General features: G+C 46.8%; 1 protein-coding gene across 1 annotated transcript in view; it reads left to right on the forward strand.

The window, feature by feature from the left end:
- The window catches only part of IGSF21 (immunoglobin superfamily member 21), a 363,130-nt gene that overhangs the window by 122,471 nt on the left and 213,781 nt on the right, over nt 1-26,878 (forward strand). The window contains exon 2 of the mRNA XM_049878086.1: nt 19,851-19,963. Within this exon, the coding sequence (XP_049734043.1) occupies nt 19,851-19,963 (113 nt within the window). The remainder of the gene's footprint in view (nt 1-19,850; nt 19,964-26,878) is intronic.

Raw genomic sequence — 26,878 nt, forward strand, 5'->3', positions numbered from 1 at the left:
CCTTAGACTGAATCCCATATTCTCCCAGGATTCTTGTATGGCAGAATCAGAATATGTTCTGGAGGTGGGAGCAGGAAGGAAAGACCCTCGGATGGAGTGAGTTGAAGGGTTTGAGTGAAAATCAGGTGTTAGGCTGGTTCTGGGTAATGTGTGGGGAGAACGTTCAGCTATCTGCCTTTCCAGCTTCGGATGGCTGCTCCTGATGTTTGAAGGCTCTCTCTGCCAAGCCTGAGAACTCCTGACTCCCCATCCATCCCTTCTAGACATTTGCTTTTTCCCTTTATTGTGGGGTTTTTCAACCTCAGCACTATTGACAATTTGGGGCTGATGATTCTTTGTTGAGGGTGGGGAGCTGTTCTGTGCACTGTAGGATGTTTAGAAGCATCCTTGGTTTCTACCTACTTGAAGCCAGTAGCACTCCTCCTCCAGGTGTGACAACCAAAAATGTCTCCAACCAAAACCAAACCAAACTCACTCAAGTAGGTCCTGACTCATGGTGGCCCCAGATGTTACAAAGTAGAACCGCTCTATAGGGTTTTCTTGGCTGTCATCTTTACAGGAGCAGATTGCCAGGTCTTTCTTCTGCAGTGCCACTGGGTAGGTTTGAACTGCCAACCTTTCAGTGAGTAGTCAAGTGCAAAGCATTTGCACCAACCAAGGAAAAATGTCTCTAGACATTGGCAAATGTCCCTTGGGGGGTAAAATCACAACCCCATGTCCCACACCCCCGCAGCACCAGGTTAAAAGCCAATCTCCTTTATTAGGATATTTCTAACAGTTGCTAGAGTAGAGATGCAAAATTTCTCTGGGCCAGTTCTCCCTGGTAATCGAGCTGCCACGGTTCGAAGAGTCTGAACACAGGGGCCTCGAGTCTGCAAAATGAGCCCATCCCCAGGTCTTCAGTGTTTCCCATGGAAAACTCTGGCACATGAGTTTATTTAAAACAGAAGCAGATCCAGAGAGCAAAGCCACAATTCATTCAGACCCAAGTCTTAAAACAATAGGTTGAAGGAAACAGAATCGTTACTGAGCAAATTCCCTTTGCAAATTTCCAGGCCTTTTGGTGCCAAAGCGAGATAATCCCATCTAATGCAGCTGCCTTTTGGGGGAAAGAAAAATAAAAGACAAAAAATTTAAGGATTCCTTTATTATGCCTTTAGCTTCTGAGCCCAGCAATGAATTCTTATATGCTAAAGGACTTCTGTGTTTATGAGGCATTATTATTTAATGTAGGCCTATTTTAAATTGTAATTTTTTTCATTAAGTTGCCTCGTTTTACTTATTAAGACCAGTTTATAACCTAGTTTAGGCTATGTTCCTTAAGTAATAACTATTTCTCTTTTAAAATTTTCTTAATAAGCCATCATCCATATTTTAAATTTTATTCTAAATCAGAGAAGCTTCCCTGTGGCTCACGAGTCTGTCCTCATGATTCTGAAAGCTGTCAGGGAGCACAGGGTCGCCAGGCCCTCTGCACGGTTGGCTTCAAAAATCTCCATACCTCAAAAAAAAACAAATCCATTGCTGTCAAGTCGACTCCGACTCATAGCGACCCTATAGGACAGAGCAGAACTGCCCCCATACGGTTTCCAAGGCTGTGATCTTAACGGAAGCAGATTGCCACATCTTTCTTCCACACAGCAACTGGTGGGCTCGAATCGCCAACCTTTTGGTAAGTAGCCGAGTGCTTCATCATTGTGCCACCAGGGCCATCTCCATCAAAGAAGCAAAACGGCATCAACTAGTGAGTGGTTGCCCAGCCTCTGTCCCTGGGCTACCTGTAACAGTCAATAAAAAAATGGGCCACCCACCTGTGACAGCTGGGTCATGGACAGGGGAGCGTCCTCCAAGTCAGCACTGTCACTGTATCCCAGGCACTGCGCGAGGCCTCTGGCCTGGGCCATCTCCCTGCATCTACTCTCCAGCCCTAAGAAATAAGGATAATTATCCCCATTCGAAAGAAGTGGAAACTGAGGCTCAGAGAAGTGAAATGCCTTACTCAGGGTCACAGAGCTGGCCTGTAGCACAGTTAGAAGCTGCCCCCAGGTCTGTTTAATTCCTAAACCCAAGGTCATAATTTTCAGCACCAGTGGTCCCAAATGATATTCCTATAAGAACAATGTTTCCAATGGTGTTTTTCAGAACACGTTCCACTCTGTTTTCTCATCTCAGCGTCACAAGTGCCCTGAGAAGTAAGCAACATGAGCCCCTTTCTCAGATGGGATGACTGAGATCCAGAGAGGGATTAGGGCTTGCCCACTGTACCCATGGCAGAATGAGGGCTAGACCTGTCCATTCTAGTTGTATTCCAGTTCAGGGTCTGTGGCTACTTCCTTTCCTTCCTGCCAACACATGTGGCTTCCCCATTGGCTGTACCACCAGCCCTGACTCAGTGGGCCCTGGCCTCTCTGTCCAACATTGCCCTGACCCTGGTGAAGGCACTTAAAAGAGAGCTATGGGTTGTCAGGGCATCTCCCTAGTGTCCTGTGTAACATCAGCTTCTCATCCTTCTTTCCATCCTGGTTCCTTGGATGCCAGACTAATCAGGGGATAAAGAAATGGTGATTCTCCTCACCCACCCACAAGGACACAGAAGAAATTCCAGAGGATGATGGCAGATGGCTGCCAGATGAAAGACAGGGAGAAGGCAATGTTGTGTGGTAGAAACATCTCAGGACTGTGCCTCAGGAGACCCGGGTCCACTTCTTGAATTGCCTGTTAATTGCACCTGTGACCTTGACCAAGGCTTTTCCCTTCCTTGGGCCTCAGTTTCCCCATCTGTATAAAAAAGTGTTTCAATTCCCGATTGTTAGGCTCTCCTTTCATTCTGATGTTCTGTGATTGGGAAACCTGATTTGGGAATCCAACTTGGAGATAATGTATCCAGAACCATTGATTTATTTTGTTGCTCATTTACTTTTTTTCACCAAGAACTCATTGAGTACCTACTATGTGCAAAGTATTAGTGGAATGTACTAGCAGACTGGAAACCCTGGTGGCATAGTGGTTAAGAGCCACGGCTGCTAACCAAAAGGTTGGCCATTGAATCTACCAGGTGTTCCTTGGAAACTATACGGGGCAGTTCTACTCTGTCTTATAGGGTCATTATGAGTCGGAATCTACTCGACGGCAATGGGTTTACTAGCAGGCTAACCGCTGTAATGACAACAGCAGCAACAAAAAACCCGTTGCCATGGAGTCAATTTAGACTCATAACGACCCTATACGACAGGATAGAACTAACTGCCCTATAGAGTTTCCAAGGCTGTAATCTTTATAGAAGAAGACTGCCACATCTTTCTTCCATGGAGTAGCTAGTGGATTTGAACTGCTGTCTTTCTGGTTAGCAGCTGAGAGCTTAACCACTGTACCACCAGGGCTCCTTTGCAGTCACAAACCACCCCAAAATCTCTGTGACTTAATATGATAAAGTTTAGTTTTACCCCCACATCACTGTCTAATGTGGACCATGGAAGGCATTGCTCCATGCAGTCACTTATGTACCCAGGTTCCTTCCATTGTATACTCTACCCTCCTCCAGGTCCTCAGAGACCTACCTCTCCATTCATTCTGCAGATGGAGAGAGGGTGTGCAGGATAGCAAGGGACGTTTCTAGTGGCCAGGCCAGGAAGCCATATTCTGCTGGCCAAAATTTAGTCACATGTCCTACCAAACTGCAAGGGAGTCTGGGAAATACAGTCTGACTGAGTAGCTGGGAGGCAAACGAGCCACAGAACAGGCACTACATATAAGACAGAAGCAAAGACAGCTTCAGACCCCAGTGTGAACTTGAGCAAAGGAACGTGGAACAAGCGAAAAACATGAGGTTCCAGATGGAGACATGATTGGCAGGCCCAGCATCAGCACCCTTCAGGAATCTATGACCCTTGACCCTGGGTGCCAACCCAGGACACACTGCCTAATAAAGCCTTTTCCCAATCCCATCACCTTCACTGACAGACTTCTCTGAGACAAGAAGACTGACCGGACAAGTCCTGCCCCACTCTGGCCTCAGTGTCTCCCATCCATAAAATGGGCAGAAAAATCACCAACATTTGCTCTCTAAGGTATCAGAGGTGCATCAGGTGCCTGCAAAGGGACACAGCACAGCCATCCTAAACCTTCTTATTAATAGTAACATAATCAATAGTATAACCACATCATTATCAATAATGAAACACAAATTAATAATAAATAAACTAATGATAAATAATACATACACCATGAATAATACATTAATACTACAAGTCTTTTGAGGATCTATTGCCTCTGACAGAGGGGAATTTGATTAGCTGGCTGGAGATCACAGAGAGGGACTATTTTAGAAGAGCCTGGGAGGTCAGGGCAGGAGGTAGATGCTAGAAAAGTGGCAGCATGTCTCCCTACAAAGGCCACAGAAATGTCAGACGTCCCTTGTGGCCCACGGTTGAGCTGACTTTCTGCTAGGGGAGATGAGAACTAGGAGTCTGGGTAGGGGCTTCCCATCTAGATGTTCTTTCATGGCCCAGATTCAGGGTGGGAAATCCAAGGCCTGATAAGATAAAAAGCACCCAGCCCCAACCCAGCTGAATTTTATGGCCAAGGCGAGGCCAATTGAGGATTTCTGTAGAATTTATTTGCTCATCCATGTAGTTATTCATTCATTTATTCACTTATTCATTCAAGAGCTATGCTTTGAATGACAACTGTGTAGCCAGCAGCATGGTAAGCACTAAGAGTGCAGTAACTCAGAAGAACTTCCGTCCTCCAGGAGCTCATAGCCCACAATGGCACATGCAATGTGTTGGGGATATGGTAGATGCTACAAGAGGGCACTTAACCCAGATTTAGTGGTGCTGGGCATGGGGCAGGTGAAGAAGTGTCCTCTAGGGTAAATGATGTCTAAACTAAGCCCCACCACTAGTCTGTTAGTTTGTCGTACTGTGGTGGCTTGGGTGTTGCCATGATCCTGGAAGCTATGCCACTAGTATTTCAAATACTAGCAAGATAACCCATGGTGGACAGGTTTCAGTGGAGCTTCCAGAATAAGACAGACTAGAAAGAAAGGCCTGGTGATCTACTTCTAAAAATCAGCCAGTGAAAACTCTGTGGATTACAACAGAATATTGTCTGATTATGTGCTAGAAGATAACCCCCCAAGTTGGAAGCACTACACAATAGCCGTAGCAATGGACTTAGACACACCAATGATCACGAAGATGGTGCAGGACTGGGCAATGTTCATTCTGTTGTACATGAGATCGCAATGAGTTGGAGCTAACTCAACGTCGACTAACGACAACGAGCTAAGCTCTGAGGGTATATATATAGAGAGAGAGCGCCCTGGTGGGACAGTGGTTAAGAGCTCAGGCTGCCAAAAGGTTAGAAGTTTGAATCAGCCATTCCTTGGAAACCCTATGGGACAGTTCTACTCTGTCCTATAGGGTTGCTATGAGTCAGAATCAGGTTATGGGATATATATATATATATAGAAGGGATTGCACAAAGTGGTGGTAGGTGTTCCAGGCAGAAGGCATGGCAGGTGTGTAGACCCAGCAGCCAGAGGAAGCCTGGTGTATTCTGGGAGCTCCAGGAAATTCAGGATGCCTGAGGCTCAGCACACAAGAGGCAGAGGGGCAAGAGATGGGCTGAGGAGGGGGCAGGCCCATGAGCGGCTGTGTGTGTGAGGGAAAAGGGTTTGGACTTAATCTCAAAGGCAATGGGGATACAAAGAAGGAGTTGCTTCTGGGCCGTGACATCAGCACACTGGCACTGTGACTCTGGTCCATAGCATGATCATCACTGGTTCAGGTTACACAGCTGAGAAAGCCCATCACAGGCAGTGTCTGTGCGTTGGTTCATTCATTACTTCATTTGTGCAACAGGCTAGTTGAGCACCCCACCACCACCATGTGCCAAACGTTATACACGGAGTCGCTGGGTGTTACAACAGTACAACGCACTCAGCTGCTAACCAGAAGGTTGGAGGTTCAAATCTACCTAGAGGCACCTTGGAAGAAAAGCCTGGTGACCTACTTCTGAAAAATCAGCCATTGAGAACCGTATGAAGCACAGTTCTACTCTGGCACACGTATGGTTGCCATGAGCTGGAATTGTCAGACAGCAACTTTTTTTTTTTTTTTTTTTTTAATGTATACACAGCAGGTCCTTGACCTTAAGGAGCTCCCAGACTGATGGCAGAGACAGCCACACAAAGAACCGTATGTTATAGTTGCAATGGTGTGTGAATGGCCTGTGATTGAGATGTTTACAAGGTGCTGTGAGCTCAGATGAGGGAGTAACAGACTAATATAAATCACAGAAGGGGTGACTTTGCATTGAACCTAGAAGGACGAGCACACATTCCCCCAGATGAACTCAGAGAAGAAGGGCATTCCAGGAAGAGGAAACAGCACAGGCAACAAGAAGCTGAGGGGAGCTTGGAGGGGCTGGTGGGTGGGTTGCAAGGTGGCAAAAATGCGGTATGAGACTGAGTTGGAGAGGCTGAGGGTGGGAAGCTCATAAAGGGCCCAGCTGGCCATGAAAGAATCTGAACTTTATCCTGAATTGGAAGGCAATGGGGCAGGGAAATTGAATGGCATTAACCAGAGAGGTGGCGTCATCATATTTGCATTTTAGAAATATTATTGAGACTCCAGTGTGGTGGATACATTACAGAGGGACAAAGTTGGAGGCTGGATACCAGTGAGGCGGCTGTTACAGGGTCCTGGGGAGAGATTTTGAGGGCCCAAACCAAGGCAGGATTGGTGTGGGGCAGAGCGGAAAAGACAGTTTCAAGAGCTATTTGAGAGGTAGAATTGATCCATCTTAGAGGCAGATGAGCTGTTAGCATTCTCTCCTTTGCTCAGTGGCTTTCTTTTCTTATGAGGTCCCCCGTCTACCGTCTGCCACACCTTTCACCCTGGTTTCATCCAGCAAGGAGGCTGATCGTTGGAAACACCTGTTAGCCCAGCATGGAAGGGTGTATTTCACAGAATCCTTTGTACCTGTCTAGAAGATATGGTTGCAGTAATCAGCTTGTTGTAATAATATTTATTATGATAGTAATTACACAGCTCGTGGAGTTCAAGGAGGCTGTCACCGGTTCCATAATATGGTATTTATCTTCATGAGATAGGGGTGACCTCTTTTCTTCATGAGTGGTAGTGCATGGAGCTCCTGTTATCATATGGAGATAAATCCCAGACCCATAGCAGGGGGAGGGTAGCAAGTGGGATTTATGTTGTCCTGATCCCCATGGTCTACCTTAAAGCCTTAAATCCAGTTGTTATTGCTGCCGCCGCCCAACAATATGCCTCAGGTCAAGTCTTGGTGTGGCCCAAGCTGGTTCTCCCAAGAGAGAAGGTACCTTGTGTTCCCAGCACCACTTCTGTACTACAAGACACAGAAAAGGGATGAGGCATGGTCATTACCCTCAGGGAGCTCCTAATCTGATGACAGACACAGTCCCTGACCTCTGATAGGAAGCCAGATGGTCCATGTTGCTTTTGATTCTTCTCTAGTTACTTTGTATCAATAATTGATGGCTCAGGTGACACAAGATGTATATTTTTGGGCCAAGATAACTGTTCACAGCTGGGTTCAAAGGACTGTATGTCAACGATATGATGGAACAAATTGGCCCATCCAGCCTTGAGTTTCTCACAGTTCTAGAAAGTTCCTCAGACACATCTCCCTCGCCTAGCCAGCATCCTGGGCTGGTTTTGAACTTGAAATTGGCATTAGTCATCAGTTGTCTTGCTGGCCCCTTGTGGCTATTTTGTGTCCTGCTGAACTAATCTGGTGTCTAACCTCAACTTTTATCAAATCTTTGAAACAAGTACACAAGCTTTCTTGTGTATTTCCTGCCACCTGACTGCACCCCCCCCCCAACACTCACCCCTGCTTTCAGCTTCTCCTATTGGAAGCAAGAGGTAGGGAAAAAAGTACTAGACTCAGAGTCAAAGGGCCTGCCTGCTAAACCTGGACCTGTGTGATCAAGAGGAACTAATCATTCTGCATCTCTGAGCCTCTTTCTCCTCATCTATAAAATGGGGAAACTATCCCACAGGGTTGCAGTATTGATCAGTAAGATAATATTTACAAAAGTCCTTCAAATGCTGCCAAGCACTGATCACATGTTTATTTATTTGATAAATATTTATTAAACTCCTACTAAATGCCAGTCACTATTCTAACTGCTGGATAAAGTAGTGATTAAAACACACAAAGTCAAGGACTTTTGGTTCTGATAAGGCAGAGTAAAGAGCAACCTTCCTTTATCTCCCAAAAATTCAACTATAAAACTTAGATAGAACCCAAGGGGAATGTGCTCCTTAAAACAATCAATTATATGAGGATCAAAAGGGAAGCATTTGCCCAAAAGCAAAGATAAGAAGACAGGATGGGGTAGAAAATCAGGACAAAAGGAAATGAGGAAACTAGGACAGAAATGGGGAGAGTGCTAACACATTGTGGGGAATGAAACTAATGCCATGGAATACTTTATGTACAACTATTGAATGAGAAACTAATTGGCTCTGTACACATTCACCTAAAGCACAATAAAATATTAAAAAAAAGAGTGAATGAATGAAATATGACATTGATCAAAAGGTATGTGACTGTAGTGTTTGAAAGATTAGTAAAAGGATCTTCGTATGTGCACGCATGTACACACAAACACACACACAAAAACCTGGACAGAATGTATGAACTCCTATTTGAAAACCCTGAAAAGTAAATACTAACAGGGCAGATTGGGGAAGAACATCAGAATTCAAAGCATCGCTGCAAAAGCAAATATAAACAAGATCTAGAGTCTCATAAGGTAATATTTAAGATGTCCAGGATACAAACTAAAATTACTCGACAGACAGTGAACCATGAAAATCTCAACTCACAAAGGGAAAGATAATCAACAGACTCTTAAGATGTGATTACATATATTTTGGAGTAATCTGAAGAGGACGTTAAAGCAGCTATTATAAAAACAGGAGCCATGGTGGTGCAAACGTTTAGTGCTCAGCTGCTAACCAAAAGATTGGTGGTTCAAGTCCACCCAGAGGTTCCATGGAAGAAAGACCTGGTGATCTTCTCCCATAAAAATTGCAGCCTGGAAAACCCTATGGGGCAGTTCTACTCTGTCTCATGGTGTCACAATGAAAAAAAAAAAAAGGTTGCCATCAAGTCAATTCCAACTCATAGTGACCATATATGATAGAGTAGAACTGCCTCACAGGGTTTCCAAGGAGCAGCTGGTGGATTCAAACTGCCAACCTTTAGGTTAGCAGCTGAGTTCTTAACCACTGTGCTACCAGGGGTCACTGTGGGTCAAATTAACTCATCAGCACCTAACAACAAGAACATTATAAAAATGGTTAAACAAGCTATCACAAATTTGTCTTAAAACAAATATTAAAATAGAAAAGCTCAGCAAAAATATAGAAGATATGAAGAAGAACCTAATGGAAATTTTAGTAATGAAAAAATAAAACTTTAGTAATGAAAAATTCACTGCATATGGGTGGGCAGAATTAATTATTCCTTCACTCTACACTGACTCTGACCCAGACACTATTCTAGGCACTTGAGTAACAGGACAGATAGAAACAGTTCATGATCTTTGCAATGGTGAATCTAAACAATAAGTCATAATAAGTAATTTTCAGTGCCCTGAGAAGTAGGAAAGGCAGGACTATAGGGACTATGGCGGTTTGGGAAGTCAGGGAGCACTGCGTTGTCTTGAGGAAATGACGTTTTCACTAATCCTTAAAGGATGAGCAGAGAGAGGGCTCAGGACAGAGGAGACAGCTTGTGCCATGGTCCAGAGGCAAGAGAGAAGGCTGCACATGAGAGAAGGCAGAGCACAGCAGGACCAGGATGACAAGTGAGAAGTATCAGAGTAGCTGGAGAGCTAGGCAGGGGCCAGAATACCCAGGAAAGGATTTATAATTTTTTCATAAGAGCAATGGGAAGCTCCTGAACACCTATAAGAAAGCCAGCATTTTTGAAAGATTCAGCCTGGCTGCTACTGGAAGATGATGGAGGGGCATGGATGGATGGACGAAGGCCAAGACAAAATCTCGATCTTTGTTGTTTTTAGTTGCTGTCAGGCTGGCTTCAACTCATAGCAACCTCATGTAAAACAGGATGCAATGTTGCTGGTCCTGTGCCATCTTCATGATTGTTGGTATGCTCGAGCCCATCGTTGTGGCCACTGTGTATTTTGAGTGCCTCCCAATCTGGGGGAGGGGCTCATTTCCAGCACTATATCAAACAATATCCTGTTGTGATCCATGGGGTTTTCATTGCTACTTTTTGGAAGTAGATTGCCAGGCCTTTCTTCCTAATCTGTCTTGGTCTGGAAGCTCCACTGAAACCTATCCACCATGTGTGGCCCTGCTGATATTTGAAATACCAATGGCATAGTTTCCAGTATCATAGCAACATGCAAGCCACCATAGTATGACAAGTTGACAGACCAGTTGTTTATATAACAACCACCACCATCTACTGAAGAAACCCTGGTGGTGCAATGGTTAAGCACTTAGCTGCTAATCAAAAGATTGGTGGTTTCCCCCAGTGGGTCTGCAGGAGAAAAAACCTAGCGGTCTACTTCCTTAATGATTACAGCCTAGGAACTCTAGTTCTACTCTGTCACATTGGGTTGCTATGAGTGGGAATGGACTTAATGGCACTTAACAACAACCATCTACCCACCAAAAGTGAAAACCCAGGTAGAAGTTTAACATTCACTAATCCTTATAGCTGGTCAAGGGAGGTTTGTTTACCCCTATTAAGAAAATAGGTAGAGCGGTTTAAACGATTTACCCAAAGGCATCTGTGGACCATGGTGGGATTATAGCAAGGGTAGCCAGTTCATCCCAGTTTGCCCAGGACCTTCAGTTTTAGCACTGAAAGTCCCATGTCCCAGGAAAGCCCTCAGTCCTGGGCAAAATGGGACATTTGGTCATGCTCATATAAATTATGAAGGAGTCCCAGTAATGCAATAGCTAATCATTCAGCTGCTATCCCAAAGGTTCGTGGTTCAAACCCACCCAGCGTCTCCATGGGAGAAAAGACCTGGTGACCTGCTCCCATAAAGGTTACAGCCTGGCTTAAGGGGACTTCTAAGTCAATTGGCAAAATAATTCTATTATGAAAACATTCTGCATCCCACTTTGAAATGTGGCATCTGGGGTCTTAAATGCTAACAAGCGGCCATCTAAGATGCATCAATTGGTCTCAACCCACCTGGATCAAAGGAGAATGAAGAACACCAAGGTCACACGATAACTATGAGCCCAAGAGACAGAAAGGGCCCCATGAACCAGAGACTTACATCATCCTGAGACCAGAAGAACTAGATGGTGCCCGGCCACAACCAATGACTGCCCTGACAGGGAGCACAACAGAGAACCCCTGAGGGAGCAGGAGATCAGTGGGATGCAGACCCCAAATTCTCATAAAAAGACCATACTTAATGGTCTGTCTGAGACTAGAGGAATCCTGGCGGTCATGGTCCCCAAACCTTCTGTTGGCCCAGGACAGGAACCATTCCCGAAGACAACTCATCATCCAGTCCATGGATTGAACTGGACAATGGGTAGGAGAGAGATGCTGATGAAGAGTGAGCTACTTGTATCAGGTGCACACTTGAGACTGTGTTGGCGTCTCCTGTCTGGAGGGGAGATAGGAGGGTAGAGAGAGTTAGAAACTGGCAAAATTGCCACGAAAAGAGAGACTGGAAGGGCTGACTCATTAGGGGGAGAGTAAGTAGGAGTATGGAGTAAGGTGTATATAAGCTTATATGTGACAGACTGACTTGATTTGTAAACGTTCACTTAAAGCTCAATAAAAATGATTAAAAAAAAAAAAGATTACAGCCTGGGAAACCCTATGGGGCAGTTCTACTCTGTCATATAGGGTCACTATGAGTTGAAATCGACTCAACAGCACATAACAACGTAACTTATGCCTCTTTTCTCCGCATCACTACATCCCACCCATGGGGCCATCCCCTCTCTACCCATGGAACAAGTTCTGAGCCGTTCCTCTAGAAACACCCCTCTCTGAGCTGGGGAAGAAGAAAGAGTGATGCTGGGACATTACAAGGCGAGTTTCCGGATAGAGAAGTGATTTGTCATCACCTCGTTGGGAGGGTGCCTGCTTCCTAAATATTGCCTGCGATTTTGTTAAATGTATCTTAACGGGAGTTGTGTAAATGCTGTCAGAGATAGAAGGGGAGAGTGATGGTGCCATTCGGAATAATGAACTGCTTAGTTAAGATGAATCCGTCTCCACTTCTGATCCTGCTTCTCGATAACCGAGTAAGGGGGGCTCACGCATCAAGGCTGATTGGTGCAAATTTATTGCAGAGAAAGACAGAGCTCTATCTTTAGCTGGTGGCTAATTAATTGGCAGATTCACTACTTTGAGAAGTGGCATTGAGTTGTGCCGGGAATGAAGGGAGCAAGGTCGCCTCTACCTCCAGCTTGCATGCTGAGATCCAGGTTCGGGTCCCATTAACAGTAGCAATCCAATTCACTGCTTATTTTCAGATAAGGAAGCTGAGGCCCAGAGAGGGGTCATCTTGCCTGAGCTCCCAGAGTTGGTTGGCAGCATGGCTGAGACCAGAAATCATGTCTCTTCTGCTCTTTCCACTGAACTTACCACCCCTGGCTTACGGAGGAGCCCATCTCCTCAGACCCCTGTCTGCCCACCTGCCGCTTCCCATGGCCTGGAGGTTCAATAAAACTAAACAAAACCAAATCACTTGCCATCAAGTCAATTCCAACTCATGGTGACCCCATGTGTGCAGAGTAGAACTGTTCCATAGGGTTTTCAGGGCTATAATCTTTCAGAAGCTGATCAGCAGGCCTGTCTTCCGGGGCACCTCCAGGTGGGTTCAAAGCACCAACTTTTCAGTTAGTAGTCGAGCACTTAACCGATTGTGCCACCCAGGGACTGAGGCTCAACAGGAGCAGGCATGCGCCCAAGGTGCTTCCATTCAGAAACACCGTCTCTGGGGGATGTGGAACCTCGTCTCTTTGGGTCCATGTCCTCCACCTTGGGAGCAGGATTCCACATGGGTCTTCTGGCTTCCATCCCAGTGGGATGTCTGGCTGAGCCAGTCATCTTACATCTCCTGTCGTTCCCTGCCCTTCCCACCTCTGTCCTGGGACTGGGCAGTGGGAGAGAGGTCAGTAGGGCTGAGAAGCATGGTGCCACCTCACCTGCTCAGTGACACCCAGCTCTTTGGGCAAGGCCCATAGCAAACAAAGCCCTTTGACATGCATCGCTGCTGTGGACCCTGTGATTGTCCCTACGCCCGTATTACACATGAGGACACTGAGTCCCATGGAGCAACATAGCTTACCCAGGTCACTACTGAGTGCTAGAGTGAGAAACTTGAGCTAGACCACTGACTTCAAATTTGGGGGAGGCATGTAGGTGAGGAGGGGCAGAGAAAGTAGGGAAGAGCATTTTCAAAGAAAGACCCAATGCAGGAGCTTTGGGAGATGATGGCATTGTGAAATAAGAGCTGGAGGACTGTTAGACCTGGAAAGGAGCTTTTCCTATTTTTTTCTTTTGGAAAGATGTCTTGGTTATGAATCCTTTCTATCTCCTCTCCATTGTGCGTCTGTGTCTGGGAAGGCAATTTCTCACCTGTAATCCAGGTGTTGATTGGTGCTATCATAATCCTTGCCTAGCACATGTGTTGGGGAAAAAATGCTTTGTTTCTGCCTTCTCACACCCTACCCCTGCCAATGACCCTGCCTCCTTACCTGGTGTAGAGCTCACCTATAGCCCCATGCTTATCTTGACCTTGGATAGGAAGAATCCCTGCAGCCCACCGCTCCTTACCAGTTTTTGACTTCAGCTTGCTCCTGTTTCAGGGTTTCCCTCTGCCTACCATCCCTCCCTCATGCCTGATCCCACCCCTAGATGTCCCTGTTTGCTGTTTCAGTTCAGTGCTGAGATGCCCATCTGACTTCGCCCTCATCTAGCTCAGCCCTGCCACACACAGGCTACCTCGCCTCACCCTCACAGCCAGACCTCGGATGAAGAGGCAGCAGCAGCTAAAGGAGTGGTGAATTGAGGGCTAACCCACAAAATTCCCACGTGACCTCAACGAGTCACATGACTCTGCTCCGGATGGTAGCAAGCCAAAAACATCTATTGCTCACCAGTTGATTCCAACTCATAGCAATTCCATGGTTACAGAGTAGAACTGCTGTATTGGATTTTCTTGGCTATAATCTTTATGAAAGCAGATCACCGGGCCTTTCTTCCTCAGTGGGTTTGAACCACCAATCTTCAGTTTAGTAGATGAATGCAAACTTTTTACACCACCCAGGGACTTGGATGGTAGTAGGAGCTGGTGGAAGGAGATTGGCTTTGGAGTCAGACAGATCTGCGTTCAGACCTAGGCATCACTGCTTACATCTGTGTCATATTGAACGTATCACTTCACCACTCTGAACTGCAGTCTCTTCTTTGTGATGAAGGTGTATTCATAGCACTTATTCACAGAGTGATGTGGGGATCCGAAATGCCTGGCACAGAAGAAAGCTCCAAAAGCAACACTTGTCTTATTTTAATCCTCTGCTGATATTAATGGAGCTCGCATTCCAGAAGGAGAGGCAGATGTGCAGCAGACAATTACACTCCAGCGTGACATACGCAGCGATCACAGCATTGTACAAGGCACGGGTTGTTGCACGAGCTGATGAAAAAAGAAGAGCAAAAGTGGTGTGAGAACTAGAAAGTGTCCCATGCCCAGGGAGGGAATTTTTAATCCTTAGAGATGAGATCTCCCATCTTCTCTACAGCCTGGAGTCCTGCTCCATCAACTGCCAGCAGGGCTGAGGAGGAGGCCTGGCTCTGAACTTTTCTCCCCTGTCCCCCGCCCTCCGTGGCTCCAGGTAGGAGACCCCTAGTCTGGGAGGCATAGCCATTCTGCCTCAACTTAGAGAGGTGTTTCCCAATGTTTGTTCCGCAGAATCTCAGCAGGGCAGGGACTAAGGTGAGGCAAGGAAAGACTCACTTTCAAGGTCGTGCAATGGATGTCTCACTTGCCTTACCCTCATTTCAGCCCTGGCTCTAGTCCCACAATGTCCAGCCAAAGAAGGGCTCCACTGTGTAAAAAGTTCACTCCGAGCACACTCTAGCTTCAGGCCCTTTGCATTTGCCGTTCCTCTGCCCGGAGTGCTCTCCCCTAGATATCCACATGACTCACACCTTCCTTTACTCTGGCCTCCCCAGAAACATCTCCCCAGGCTCTCCTGTCTCCTTTACTCTTCATTGCTTTACCCTGCTTTGTTTCTCATTACACTTGTCACCATTTGGTATTTTTAATTGTTTATTTACATCGTTATTTCATTGTTGGTTCCCCCTCTGGAATGACAGCTCCATGAGGGCAGGGACTTGCCTGCTTTCACTACTGTATCCCCAGGGCCTAGAACAGTGCCTGGCACAGAATAGACTCTCAAATATTTTTTTCAAAAATGAAGGAAAGATGGGGTGGGGCAGAGGAAGGAGAGAAAGATTCCGAGAAGTCTGGAAGGGGAGGAGCACATTTAATTTTGCTTAACCCAGTAATTCTCAAACATAGTTGATGATAGAAAGCCTGTTGTCTAAAACATCTATTACCAAACCAAAAAGCCAGACCCGTTGCCATCAAGTTGATTTCAACTCATAGCAACTCTATAGGCCCCTTAGTTTCTACACAAGAAGCCCTGGTGGTACCACAGTTAAGGACTCAGCTGCTAACTACAAGGTTGGCGGTTCAAACTCACCCAGCAGCTCCTCTGGAGAAAAACCTGGTCATCTGCTCCCGTAAACATTGTTGTTTGTTGTTGTGTCCGTTCACATTGATTCCCACTTATAGTGACCGAATATGACAGAGGAAAACTGCCCCATAGCGTTTCCTAGGCTGTAATCTTTACGGGAGCAGATTGCCGGGTCTTTTCTCCTGCTGAGTGGTTGGTAAGTGCCAACCAGCGACCTTTCAGTTAGCAGCTGAGCATTTAACTATTCCACCTCCAGGGCTCCTTTTCCTATAAAGATTACAGCCTAGAAGACTCTATGGGGGCAGTTCTCTGTCGCATGGGATCACCATGAGCCAAAATTGACTCACAGGCACCCAGCAACAACGTTATCTACACACTGTGGGTAAGATGTCGTCAGGCACCAGAACTGCTCCGCTGTGTGTTGTTAGTTGCTGTGGACCCAGCTCCGGCTCATGACGACCTCATGTACAACGGAGTGAAACACTGCCCTGTCCTGTACCGTCTTAGTGATGATCATTGATATGTTTGAGTCCGTTGCTGTAGCTATCGTATCAGTCCAGCTCACTGAGGGTTTCTTTTGTTTTTGTTGGCCCTCTACTTTACCAACCATGATGTCCTTTTCTAGCAATTGGTCTTTCCTTCTAAAGTAAGCAAACCAAAGTCTTGCCATCCTCACTTCTAAGGAACCTTCTAGTTGTATTTCCACCTGTCTGTTAGTTTGTTGTACTGTGGTGGTTTATATGTTGCTGTGATGCTGGAAGCTATGCTACCAGGATCTCACATACCAGCAGCGTCACCCATGGTGGACAGCTTTCAGTGGAGCTTCCAGATTAAGACAGACTAGGAAGAAAGGCCTGGTGTTCTACTTCTGAAAAGTAGCCACTGAAAACCCAGCTATGCACCTGTCTTCTAATTTACCACTTCCCAAGGACGCGCCTCTCGTCCCTGTGTGGTGGGCTGTTCTCCGCTCTCTCCCTGGCACACCCTTATGGATCCTGTTGCTTCGGGCATCTGGTGTACCTGTTGGTGCTCCTAACACCACCACCCAGTTACCAGAGCTGCAACATCCCCCTCCCAACCTCTTCCTCCACCAGCCTCACACCTGGCCAACAAACAGTGACTTGCAAGCTGTCCCCTCCACCCCTGACCTGCCTCACGTGCACACACCATCTGCGCCCACCATGGGCTGGCTGGTGGATTTATGCACCTGAGAATGTGTCCTTCCCTCCTCCTTCCAGGTGCTAGGTAACCCTTCTCTGGTCTAGAGCTCATCAGCCATGTGGATTGATGATGCTCAGCTCTTATCTGTACATTCAAAGGTGAGAGAGACCCTAGGGAAGGTGAGCCAGGTGAAGTGGTCTACCCATGGCTAGGAATTGCAGCAGATGAATCAGGTCCTACCATGGACCCCCAGCTACATACACTCCCCTTCTCCCTAGGACTGAGTGAAACATTATGTACACAGAGCTGCAGATACGGGATGTTTGCTTGCCCTTTCTCTGATTTAAACATGAACTAATCAATCAGTCATCATTAATGATGGAAACCTTATTAAAGAGCCTGTATGTACCGTGGTGGTTATAGTAGAGCCAAAAGGTCTGGGTTCTAATCCCGGTTCTGTCACCTAGGGCTGTGTGATCTTGGCAAATGATTTCACCTCTCTGTTTCCTCATGGAAAATGGGAATAATAATGGTTTCCCTCTCCTAGGATGGTTGTGGCTGTTGATTAAATGAGGGGATGTGTATAAAGCACTTAGCCCATGCCTGGCATGCCTGGCATGGAGGCGGTGCTGTTAAAGCCTGAGGACTTCCCTGACCATCCCAATTGGGTCAGGTTTCCCCTGCCCACTCCCACAGCCACCCACCTTTCTCCCACCATTACACTTGCCCCACTACGTGGGGATGGCACTGTGACGTCTCCATCTCCCCACTGTGTTTTCGTGGAGGGCGGGACAGTGCTCCAGCCAACCCTGCATCCAGGATCCCCACCCAGGGCCTGCATGGAGCAGGAACAGTAAGCTTTGGGGTAGAGTGAATGAGGGAAGGAGAAAGGGGAGGAGCGGTCCATTCAGTCCGCCTGGGCCACTGCTTCCTTGGACTACTGCTTCCCTTTGGGTGGCAGGGTGTGTTTGATGAGAAATTTGGGTGTCACGGAAGCAAACAGAATTTTCCTGGGGCTTTTTTGCCCTTTCATCAGGTGTAATTTGATTAGCAAGTTGTGAATGATGGGGTATGGCCCTCCAGAACACCATATCTCAATGAGGGTTTTGCAAGACCCTGGTGCACAGGGTGGCGATGGGGGTTAAGGGATGGGTAATACTGGGTTATCAGGGGCTTGACCTCTGGCCTAAGTTAGAGGCAGGCCTCCCTGGGGTGAGCCCCACATTTACCCCTTGCCCTGGAGTTTGGGATCTGAAACCCTGCACCGCACAGATCGAATCTGACTGCAGGTTCCACATTGATCATTTTGAGGTCAATTCTTGTTTTTTTTTCCTGGAGTGTTGTAACCATTAAGTTCCAGGCAGGGGTCAGGCCTCTGGGCTCAATCGGCTCAGGTTGTCCGCACAATTGAAATCCCTGAGCCCATCCTGGCTAGTTTTCTCATTAAGACGATCAGACTGGATTGATCCATTAGATCGATGGCTGGATATCAGCCTGCAGGAAACCAATGAAATGAGACTGGGTGATCGGCCCAAGAATGAGGGCCCCTGTTGAGTTGGGGTGGGTTCTCAGCCCTCTGGGGTGGGGCTGGGGAGGCAGAGGAGCAGGTCAGAGGCCTCACCAGCTGGACTTTGCTGTAAAGGCAGCAGTGTTCCAAGACTGCAGCTACCGAAGCAGTAGTCCCAGCCTTCTTGTGCCCTACCCCAGCCAGTGATCCTAGGATCTGGGCAGGGATTCCAAGGTGCAGCTGGTTGGAGTAAGCATCAACTGGTACCAGCTTATAAAGATTTGAGATTCCTTCCCAGATGCTGTTGTCGTTGTTAGCTGCTGTTACGTTGTCCCCCAACTCATAGCAACCCCATATTCAATGGAATGAAATGCTACCCGGTCCTGAGCTGTATTCATGATTGATTGGGGATTGAACTGTTGTGATCCATAGAGTTTCCACTGGTTGATTTTCAGAAGTAGAATGCCAAGCCGTCCTTCCCAGTCCATCTTAGCCTGGAAGCTCTGCCGTGACCCGTTCAACATCATAGCAACACACAAGCCTCCACTGACCGATGGGTGGTGGCTGAGCATGAGGTGCTTTGGCTGGGAGTCGAGCCTGGGTCTCCCCCACAGAAGGCAAGAATTCTACCACTGAACCACCATTGCCTTCCCTGATCCACCACCCACACATTGCTGTCAAGTCGATTTCAACTTACAGTGATCACCTCCACCACTACCACCATGGCCAAAGATTGGGACTGCCCCTCCCAGAGGATGGCAGACTGTGTGTGATGGGAAATTTGGGTGTTGAGGGGGCAGAACAGCAGTTTCCCAGGGCTGTCCTCCCCTTTATTCAGGCATAATTTTATTTGGAAGCTGAGAATGGAGGGTCACAGGCATCTAGAGCACCATATCCCAGTATGGGTTTCACAGGACCCAGGTGCACTGGATGGTGATGGGGGTTAAGGGATGGATAAGGCTGGGTTTAGCACGCTTCAGCAGGTTTATTTCCTAAAGGATTTAATGGTTTTATGCACATTGTGATTCTCAGAATAGGGGATGGAGCTGGAGTGTTTGACCACAGAATGATTTCTGTGGGGTGTTCTGTAGAAATACGTTGAGGCACTTCCTTAAGGTGCCAGTGGGTCCTGCATTAATGGGAAAATTCATCCCAAGAAGTGTTTGGGGGTTGGAGAGATCCATGGGAGCCAGGAAGATGTCACTGAGGAAGAGGAAGAGAGTGATCAGCCCCGCTCAGGCCCACAGTCAACATTCACATAGAAACAATGTGAATGACACCCCCTGCAGCTGGGCAATGCAACTACCTTTACTCATCTGCCTGCTCTCTCCCCCACCCGCCTCTGTCAGCCCAGCCCTCCTGATCAGCTCGTATCCCTCATCATCCCCTTCTCCTTTCTCCCATAGGCTACTTGACCGTCAACATTGAGCCTCTCCCACCTGTGGTGGCTGGTGATGCCGTGACCTTGAAATGTAACTTCAAAACAGATGGCCGCATGCGTGAAATCGTGTGGTACCGGGTAAGTTGCCATCACTGTCCCTTCCACACCCATGGCCTGGACTGGTGGTACAGTCCTCACAGACCCTCTGGAGACCCTCACAGATGTAGCTGTGTCCTCAGCCATAACTCAGACCTGAGTTCTTCTGTGCCCTCTGCCACGTCTTTATCCTCTGCTGAAACCCCCCTCAAAGACCGCCATGCCTAGCCTTCTCTTCTGCCCTCAGAATCTATCTTGTTCTGGCCTGCTTTGTACTCTTAATCTGCCCCTGAGATGCCCCCGAGATGGACGGTTGCATAGATAGGTAGGTAGGTAGGTAGATTAGATAGATTAGATAGGTGGATGGGTGGATGGGTGGGTGGGTGGGTGGGTGGGTGGATGGATGGATGGATGGATGGATGGATGGATGGATGGATGGATGGATGGATGGATGGATGGATGGATGGATGGATGGATGGATGGATGGATGGATGGATGGATGGATGGATGGATGGATGGATGGATGGATGGATGGATGGCATCATGTCAACTTCAACTCTTGGCAACCTTATGTACAAAAGAACAAAATGTTGGCTGCTCCTGTATTATCATCGTGATTACCAGTATGCTGAAGTCCATTATTGCCAATCCACCTGGAATATACCTCTATTTCAAGAAACCTCATTAGCACCAAAATATAAGTTTCTAAGAACACAGTGGGCCCTGGTGGCAGTAGAACAACTGCCTAATGGGAATGTCTAATGGTGAAATTTCAGGCATGAGGCTTTGAGTAATGTTTTTGGCCGGGAAGAGAGAAGGATAGGAAGGCATCCTGACTTTAAAAGCTAATTACAGAGATGATTTGCTGTATAATCCAACTACATATAGGTTTAGCCCTGGCGTCTGGCACCATAAGTTTAGGTGTAAGAACAATGTTGTTAGAGACAAGCAGGTGCCCACCTGTCCAAGGCCCAGGTTTTGGCCACAAGAGGAACAGCCTGAGGCCTTGGACTCAAGTTTTGGTCTTTTCACTGATAGGGACCTTTGTGTGTCTGGACAGAGCATCCCAGCCTGGTCTCCCTTTGTGTAAGAGAGTTGGGGCTAAGCTCAGGAGAAGATCCAATTGGCAGTGATGTTCTTCTTGCAATGGAGCAGGGTACCATGATCTAAGGAATGAGTTAGAGAACTTCCCTTTTATAATCTAAAACATGGGCTGGCAAACTTTTTCTGTGAAGGGATAGTAAATATTTTTGCCTCCGCAACCATATGGTTTCTGTCATAACTACTCAACTCTGCTGTTGGAGTGTGAAAGCAGCCGTAGACAATGCGTGAACGAAGGGCTGTATTGGTTTCCTAGGGCTGCCATAACAAAGTAGCATCATCTGGGTGGCTTAAAACAACAGAAATGTATTCTCTCACAGTTTTGGAGGCTGAGCCCAAAACCAAATTGTCCACAGGGTGAGTTCCTTCTTGAAGACTTAGAGGGAGAATCTATTCAATTCTTCTCTCTTAGCTTCTGGTGGTTGCTAAGAATCCTCAGCATTCCTTGGCGTGTGGCAGCACAGCTCCAATCTCTGCCTCCATTTCACATGACATTCTCCCTGTGTGTCTCTGCTTCTTCACATGGTGTTCTCTGTGCATGTGGATCTCCAAATTTCCCTTGTCTTATAAGGACACCAGTCATTGTGTTAGGGCCCACCCGTGGCCAATATGACATCATATTAACTTGATTGCATATGCAAAGACCCTACCTTCAAATAAGTCATATTCACAGGTTCTAGGTGGATAAGAACTTTGTGTGGTCCTTATTCAGCCCATAAAACTACATGACTTTATTCCAATAAAATTTTATTTATAGATACTGAGATTTTGATTTCATATAATTTTCTCGTATCTCAAAAACTTCTTTTTATATTTTTCCAATGATTAAAAAATGTAAAAACCATTCTTGGCTTGGGAACCATACAAAAACAGGTGGTAGACCAATATGGCCCCCAGGCTATAGTTTGCCAACCCCTGATTTAAGATAACACTTTGCTAACCTTTGTAAGCTGCATTGCCCTTTCTTCAAATGAAACCAGTAGCCAAGTAGAACTGGCCTAACCAAAGCATGGTGCAGGGTGGAGGAGGTGGAAACTGGGGTGGGCATAGTTTGGAGGTCAGACATGGAGAGCTGGCTTCCCAGCCCTTCAGGCTGCCACCGCATCCACTGTGCAGTCAGGGGAACTGTGTTAGAGAAGCCCTCTGGGGCTCGCTTACCATTCACAGCCTTGGCTCAGAACAGCTCTCCTCACCCCCCTTCTTGCTCTTAGTTGTCTTGCTTTGAACCATCCTGACCTTGCTGCTCTTTCTTTCATTTTCAGTATTTGCTTCACCATTTGCTGGTCGGTGCTATTTTGTTCGCTGTGATCTGGACTCCTTTTAACCACAATAGTGGTTCTCCATCTTAGCACAAAGCTCTTCTTGCTTAGAATCAACTCCAAGACATTCCACCCAAGCTCTCCCAGCATCCCTGTCCCCACAGTTGTGAACCTGACATTCAGTACCCATTGGGTCCCAAACTTAGAGGAAGTTTCCATCCTAGATAGATCAGTGGGTCTAGAGAAAGTCAAGGCATCTGTTAAATAGTGCCGTGAACTGAATCACTACTAGGCGTATTTACATGATATGGGAACTGCTTGGCTGACACACGCTGTAAGCATCTCATTAGCACCTGGCAGAAGGACTGGGAAAAATTAACTCCAGCTCACTGCTGATGATGGGACCACATCTCTCGCTCAACCAGCCTGTGGATGGGATCAGAGTGTTGTTGTCATTGTTAGGTGCCATCGAGTCAGTTCCAACTCATAACGGCCCTATGTACAACAGAACGAAACACTGCCCTGTCCTGCACCATCCTCACAATCGTTGTTATGCTTGAGTCCATTGTTGCAGCCACTGTGTCAATCCATCTTGTGGAGGGTCTTACTCTTTTTCACTGACCCTCTACTTATTAATGGATGTTTACAGCTGTTCTCATTTTGAGTCATGCCACATCAGCAAACGATGGTCCCAAAAGCATGACTCCATCCACATCGTTAAGGTTGACTCTACTTTGAGGAGCAGCTCTTTCCCACTTGTTTTTGACTGCTTTCCAGAGTGGGACCAGAGTAAGGGGTAGTGAACGCCGTACCCAGATGATGGAGTGAAATATGGCGACCCAGTGGGAACTGTTCAGGTCAGAAGGAGCTTAGACTTCATGAACAGTTCCCATTGGGTTGCCATATTTCTCTCCATCAGTTGGGTAGGACATTCACTCTTGTTACTGTGCTCACAGTGGTGAAACTCTCCCCGCAGAGGCAGCTGCCAGGGTCAAAGGCAATGACAGTGCTAGGTGAGGTCCAGGTGTAGGGAGCCAGGAGCTGGTTTCCATGTAACTCTGAAGATGGGGGGCGAACACTGGGGCAGGAGGGGAGGGCCCAGGTTCTGGTTTGGACATTTTCCCTACCCTTCTCTACCCCAATGTTGACAGCCACTCCCCCCCCCCCCCCACCCCATGACTCTCTCCCACTCTAGCCTTGGGTCACATTGATTGCTTTAAGAATCAGTTACATTTCATACAGGTGTCAGGCCCCACATCTCCAGTTATGGTGGAAAAGTTATGGTAGGCTGCACTAATTAATTTATTTTATTTCATTTCACATCCTTTGACTGAGTGCCTCTGGAGCAGGGGTATGCAGATGTATGCAAATCATATGCAAATAGCCCAAGGGAGCCAAATGCTTGGGCCCTTTGAATTCTGTAGCTGGACTGAGGTGGTGGCTCAGCTGTGTTACTCTCCTTGGAATCAGGGGAGTTCCCGTGCACCCTGTCTGTGAGTGTGAGGGGTGGGGCAGGGCACGGTAGGAAATCCCAGGGAAGTGGTCCCATGCCACTTCCTGTTTTCTCTTTGTCTGCTGCCATTCTGGCTTTGCGGCACCAATGGCCTCTTTTCCAAGGAGCCAGCTGAATGGAGAGAGATAAGAGCCTACCAGGATGGGGGCTCCAGGAGCCATGGGCCAGGGCAGGGCTTCTAGAAGGGAGTGGGAGAAGCAGCAAGGGAAGCTTTCATCTCCTTCTCCAGCTCAACCCTCTTCTCATCATCCCCTCCCCTGCCAGACAGCCCCCCACAGCCTCATCTCCCATCTCCCTCTCCCCGCAGCTTGCCCCTGCCCAAACAGGGAGCCCAGCGTTGTGTTGTTTGTTTTCTGTACGTGTGTTTGCTTCCCTCCCAAGCTTCCTTCCCGCGTCCCCCGTGAATGAGCTTACAGAGCCTGGCTTGGAAGGAAATGAATAGATTACACAGGCCAGCCAGGACTGTCTCCAATCCCTTTAGAAGGGAAAAGCAGGGCATTGTGATGAGGCCGTCACTGCAGCTCAGCCCGGCGTGCACAAAATGGCCCAAAACATGTGTAGACCCCAGCGGGCTCCCCTCTGCTCCTAAAGACATTATCTAGAAATTGGATCAGACTGAGCTTTCAGAAAACCTAATGAATGGGTTTGATTCTTTGGGTAATTTGGGGGATCTGATGAAATTGTCTAAAGCAAAAGGGATCTCCCCCTCAAGGTTAACAAGGCCTCTGGCTGAACATTTGGGAAGGTCCTGCCTTTAAGACCCCTTGGGGAAGAAGGGAGGCCCTTGGGAAAAGACCTGAGTCTTGGACACATTGCCCCATGGTGTAGCCAACTTGAGGGATCCAGCCAAAACCATAAAATAGACTCAAGGATATTTGATCAGAGCCCCGCGCCTGGGCTGCCCAATATATTAACCACTAGCCACATGGGTGGTGCAAACAGTTAACACGCTCACTGCTAACTGAAAACTTGGAGATTCAAATCCATACAGAGGTACCTCAGAAGAAAGGTCTGGCAATCTACTTCCCCAAAATCAGCCTTCAAAAACCCTATGGAGCACAGATCTACTCTGACACACATGGGGAATCGTTAGAACAGAGTCCATGGCAACTGGTTAGTTCCATATGGCTATTACATTTAAATTAATTTAAGTTAAATTAATTTAAAAAGCCACCTCCTCAGTCAGACTATCCACATATCAAGTGCTCACTAGCCATATGTGGCTCATGGCTACTGTATTGGACAGCATAGGTATTGAACATTTCTATCATCTCAGAAAGTTCTACTGGACAGTCTGCTGTAGATATTTGAAATTTTCTTCTGTGGCTTCTGGAATACACTGTGCGTTCCTGACAGGGGATAACAGTGAGTGTTCATCGAGCCAGATTTCCAACCAAACTAGCTCTAAAATGAATTTCAGTAAAATGAGTTTTATTTCTCTTGCAATCTGCCATCATTAGAGTATGTGGGGCCAGGGGAGTAGGGAGTGAGGGGAAGAAAGAGGGTGGTTATCATTCTCAAAAGACTTTGTTGAAAACACAAAGAGGATGTCAAGAGAGTTGTCAGATCCCTGAGGTGCTGGGTATTGTAGATGTCTATCAAAGCCCTGTTCAACTGACAGATGCTCACATCCCTTTTCACCTTCTCCCTATGCTTTCTCCACTGTTGCATGGGTTTGTCTCCCAGGTTTGAGGTTCCCTGGCTCCATCTTCACAGTTCTTTCTTCCTAGAATTACAGTGCTAATAGAGTAGAAGTGCAATTCCATATTTGGCCAGTAGGAGGCTGTCATCTAACTGTCGATCTACCCTAGTATTAATACCAAGACTTGGTTCCAGGAAACAAATGACAAATAATATTCTTTACTTAATCACTATGGTCCATTATATGTTTACAATTGAGGACTTATGAAGTAATACTGTTAATACTAAACTTCATGGCTAACATTATCAAGCCTTTACTCTATGCCAGGCTTTGGATCAAGTGCTTTACATACATTAAAACATTTAATTTTCACGTTGGTCCTACGAAGTAGGTACTATTATTAATCTAATTTTTCACATACAGAAACTGAGGCCATCCAAAAAGACAGTGTCTCAGCAAGTGTTGCCTTCCCTGACTTCTGCAGAAAGTTATAGACACTCCTCCCTCCATGATTTCATAGCCTCCTTGTGGGTCTCTACTCCAGCACTTACCTCAACATGTCAAAACACAATGCCCACTGGACGATGAGCACCTCAGGGTCAGCCATGTCATCTCGCTGATGTGTCCGCAATGCTTAGTGCAGAGTAGCCTCAGTAAATATTTGTTAAATGGTAGAGCTATAAATGGAGCGCTGGTGGTACAATGGTTAAGAGCTCAGCAGCTAACCAACAGATGGACAGTTCAAATCCATCAACTGCTCCTTAGAAACCCTCTGGGGCAGTTCCACTCTGTCCTATAGGGTCACTCTGAGTTGGAATCGACTCAACAGCACACAGCAACAACAACATAAATATAAATGCATGTGCACATTTTGACAGACCACACTGTGTAGCCCACTTGTGTTTCAGGTAGGTATATGTGTACGGCTGATAGTATCTGTTTGTGTGAGAGTGTGGGTCTTTGTACACTCAAGGGGCTTTGCAGAACACGGGGAGACAAAAGGAACATTTCTTATTAGGACACACTGTCTAAACTCATTTAGCTGGAGGTTACCTGCCCAGCAGGCAAAGCCAAAGGTCTGTTTATATCATAGAAATCCATTAAACAGCCACAGAAAATCATGGGAATTTAACCTTTCACAGCAGTTTTTATCATCCCTCCTTTGTTTTGTTTCCTTCCTTCACAATTTTTTCCCCAAAAGGTGTTCCAGGCCTGGGTTACAAGACCACAGAAAAGAGAGCCACAGAGCAAGGTAGAGAGAGAAGGAGATCTACAGACAGCGATAAAGCCCCAGCTTTAAGTCTTCCTTATCTCTCTTCTTTCACCTTGTGGGGAGACGAGTGCCTGCATGTTTGTTTTGAGGTGTAAATGCCTCTGCTTTGGCACCACCTGGCCAGGGCTATGTTCCCCTTTGGGGCTGTGCTGGATGCCTCTGCAACAAG

Source organism: Elephas maximus, chromosome 3, assembly GCF_024166365.1.
Source record: "Elephas maximus indicus isolate mEleMax1 chromosome 3, mEleMax1 primary haplotype, whole genome shotgun sequence".
Lineage (NCBI taxonomy): Eukaryota > Metazoa > Chordata > Mammalia > Proboscidea > Elephantidae > Elephas > Elephas maximus.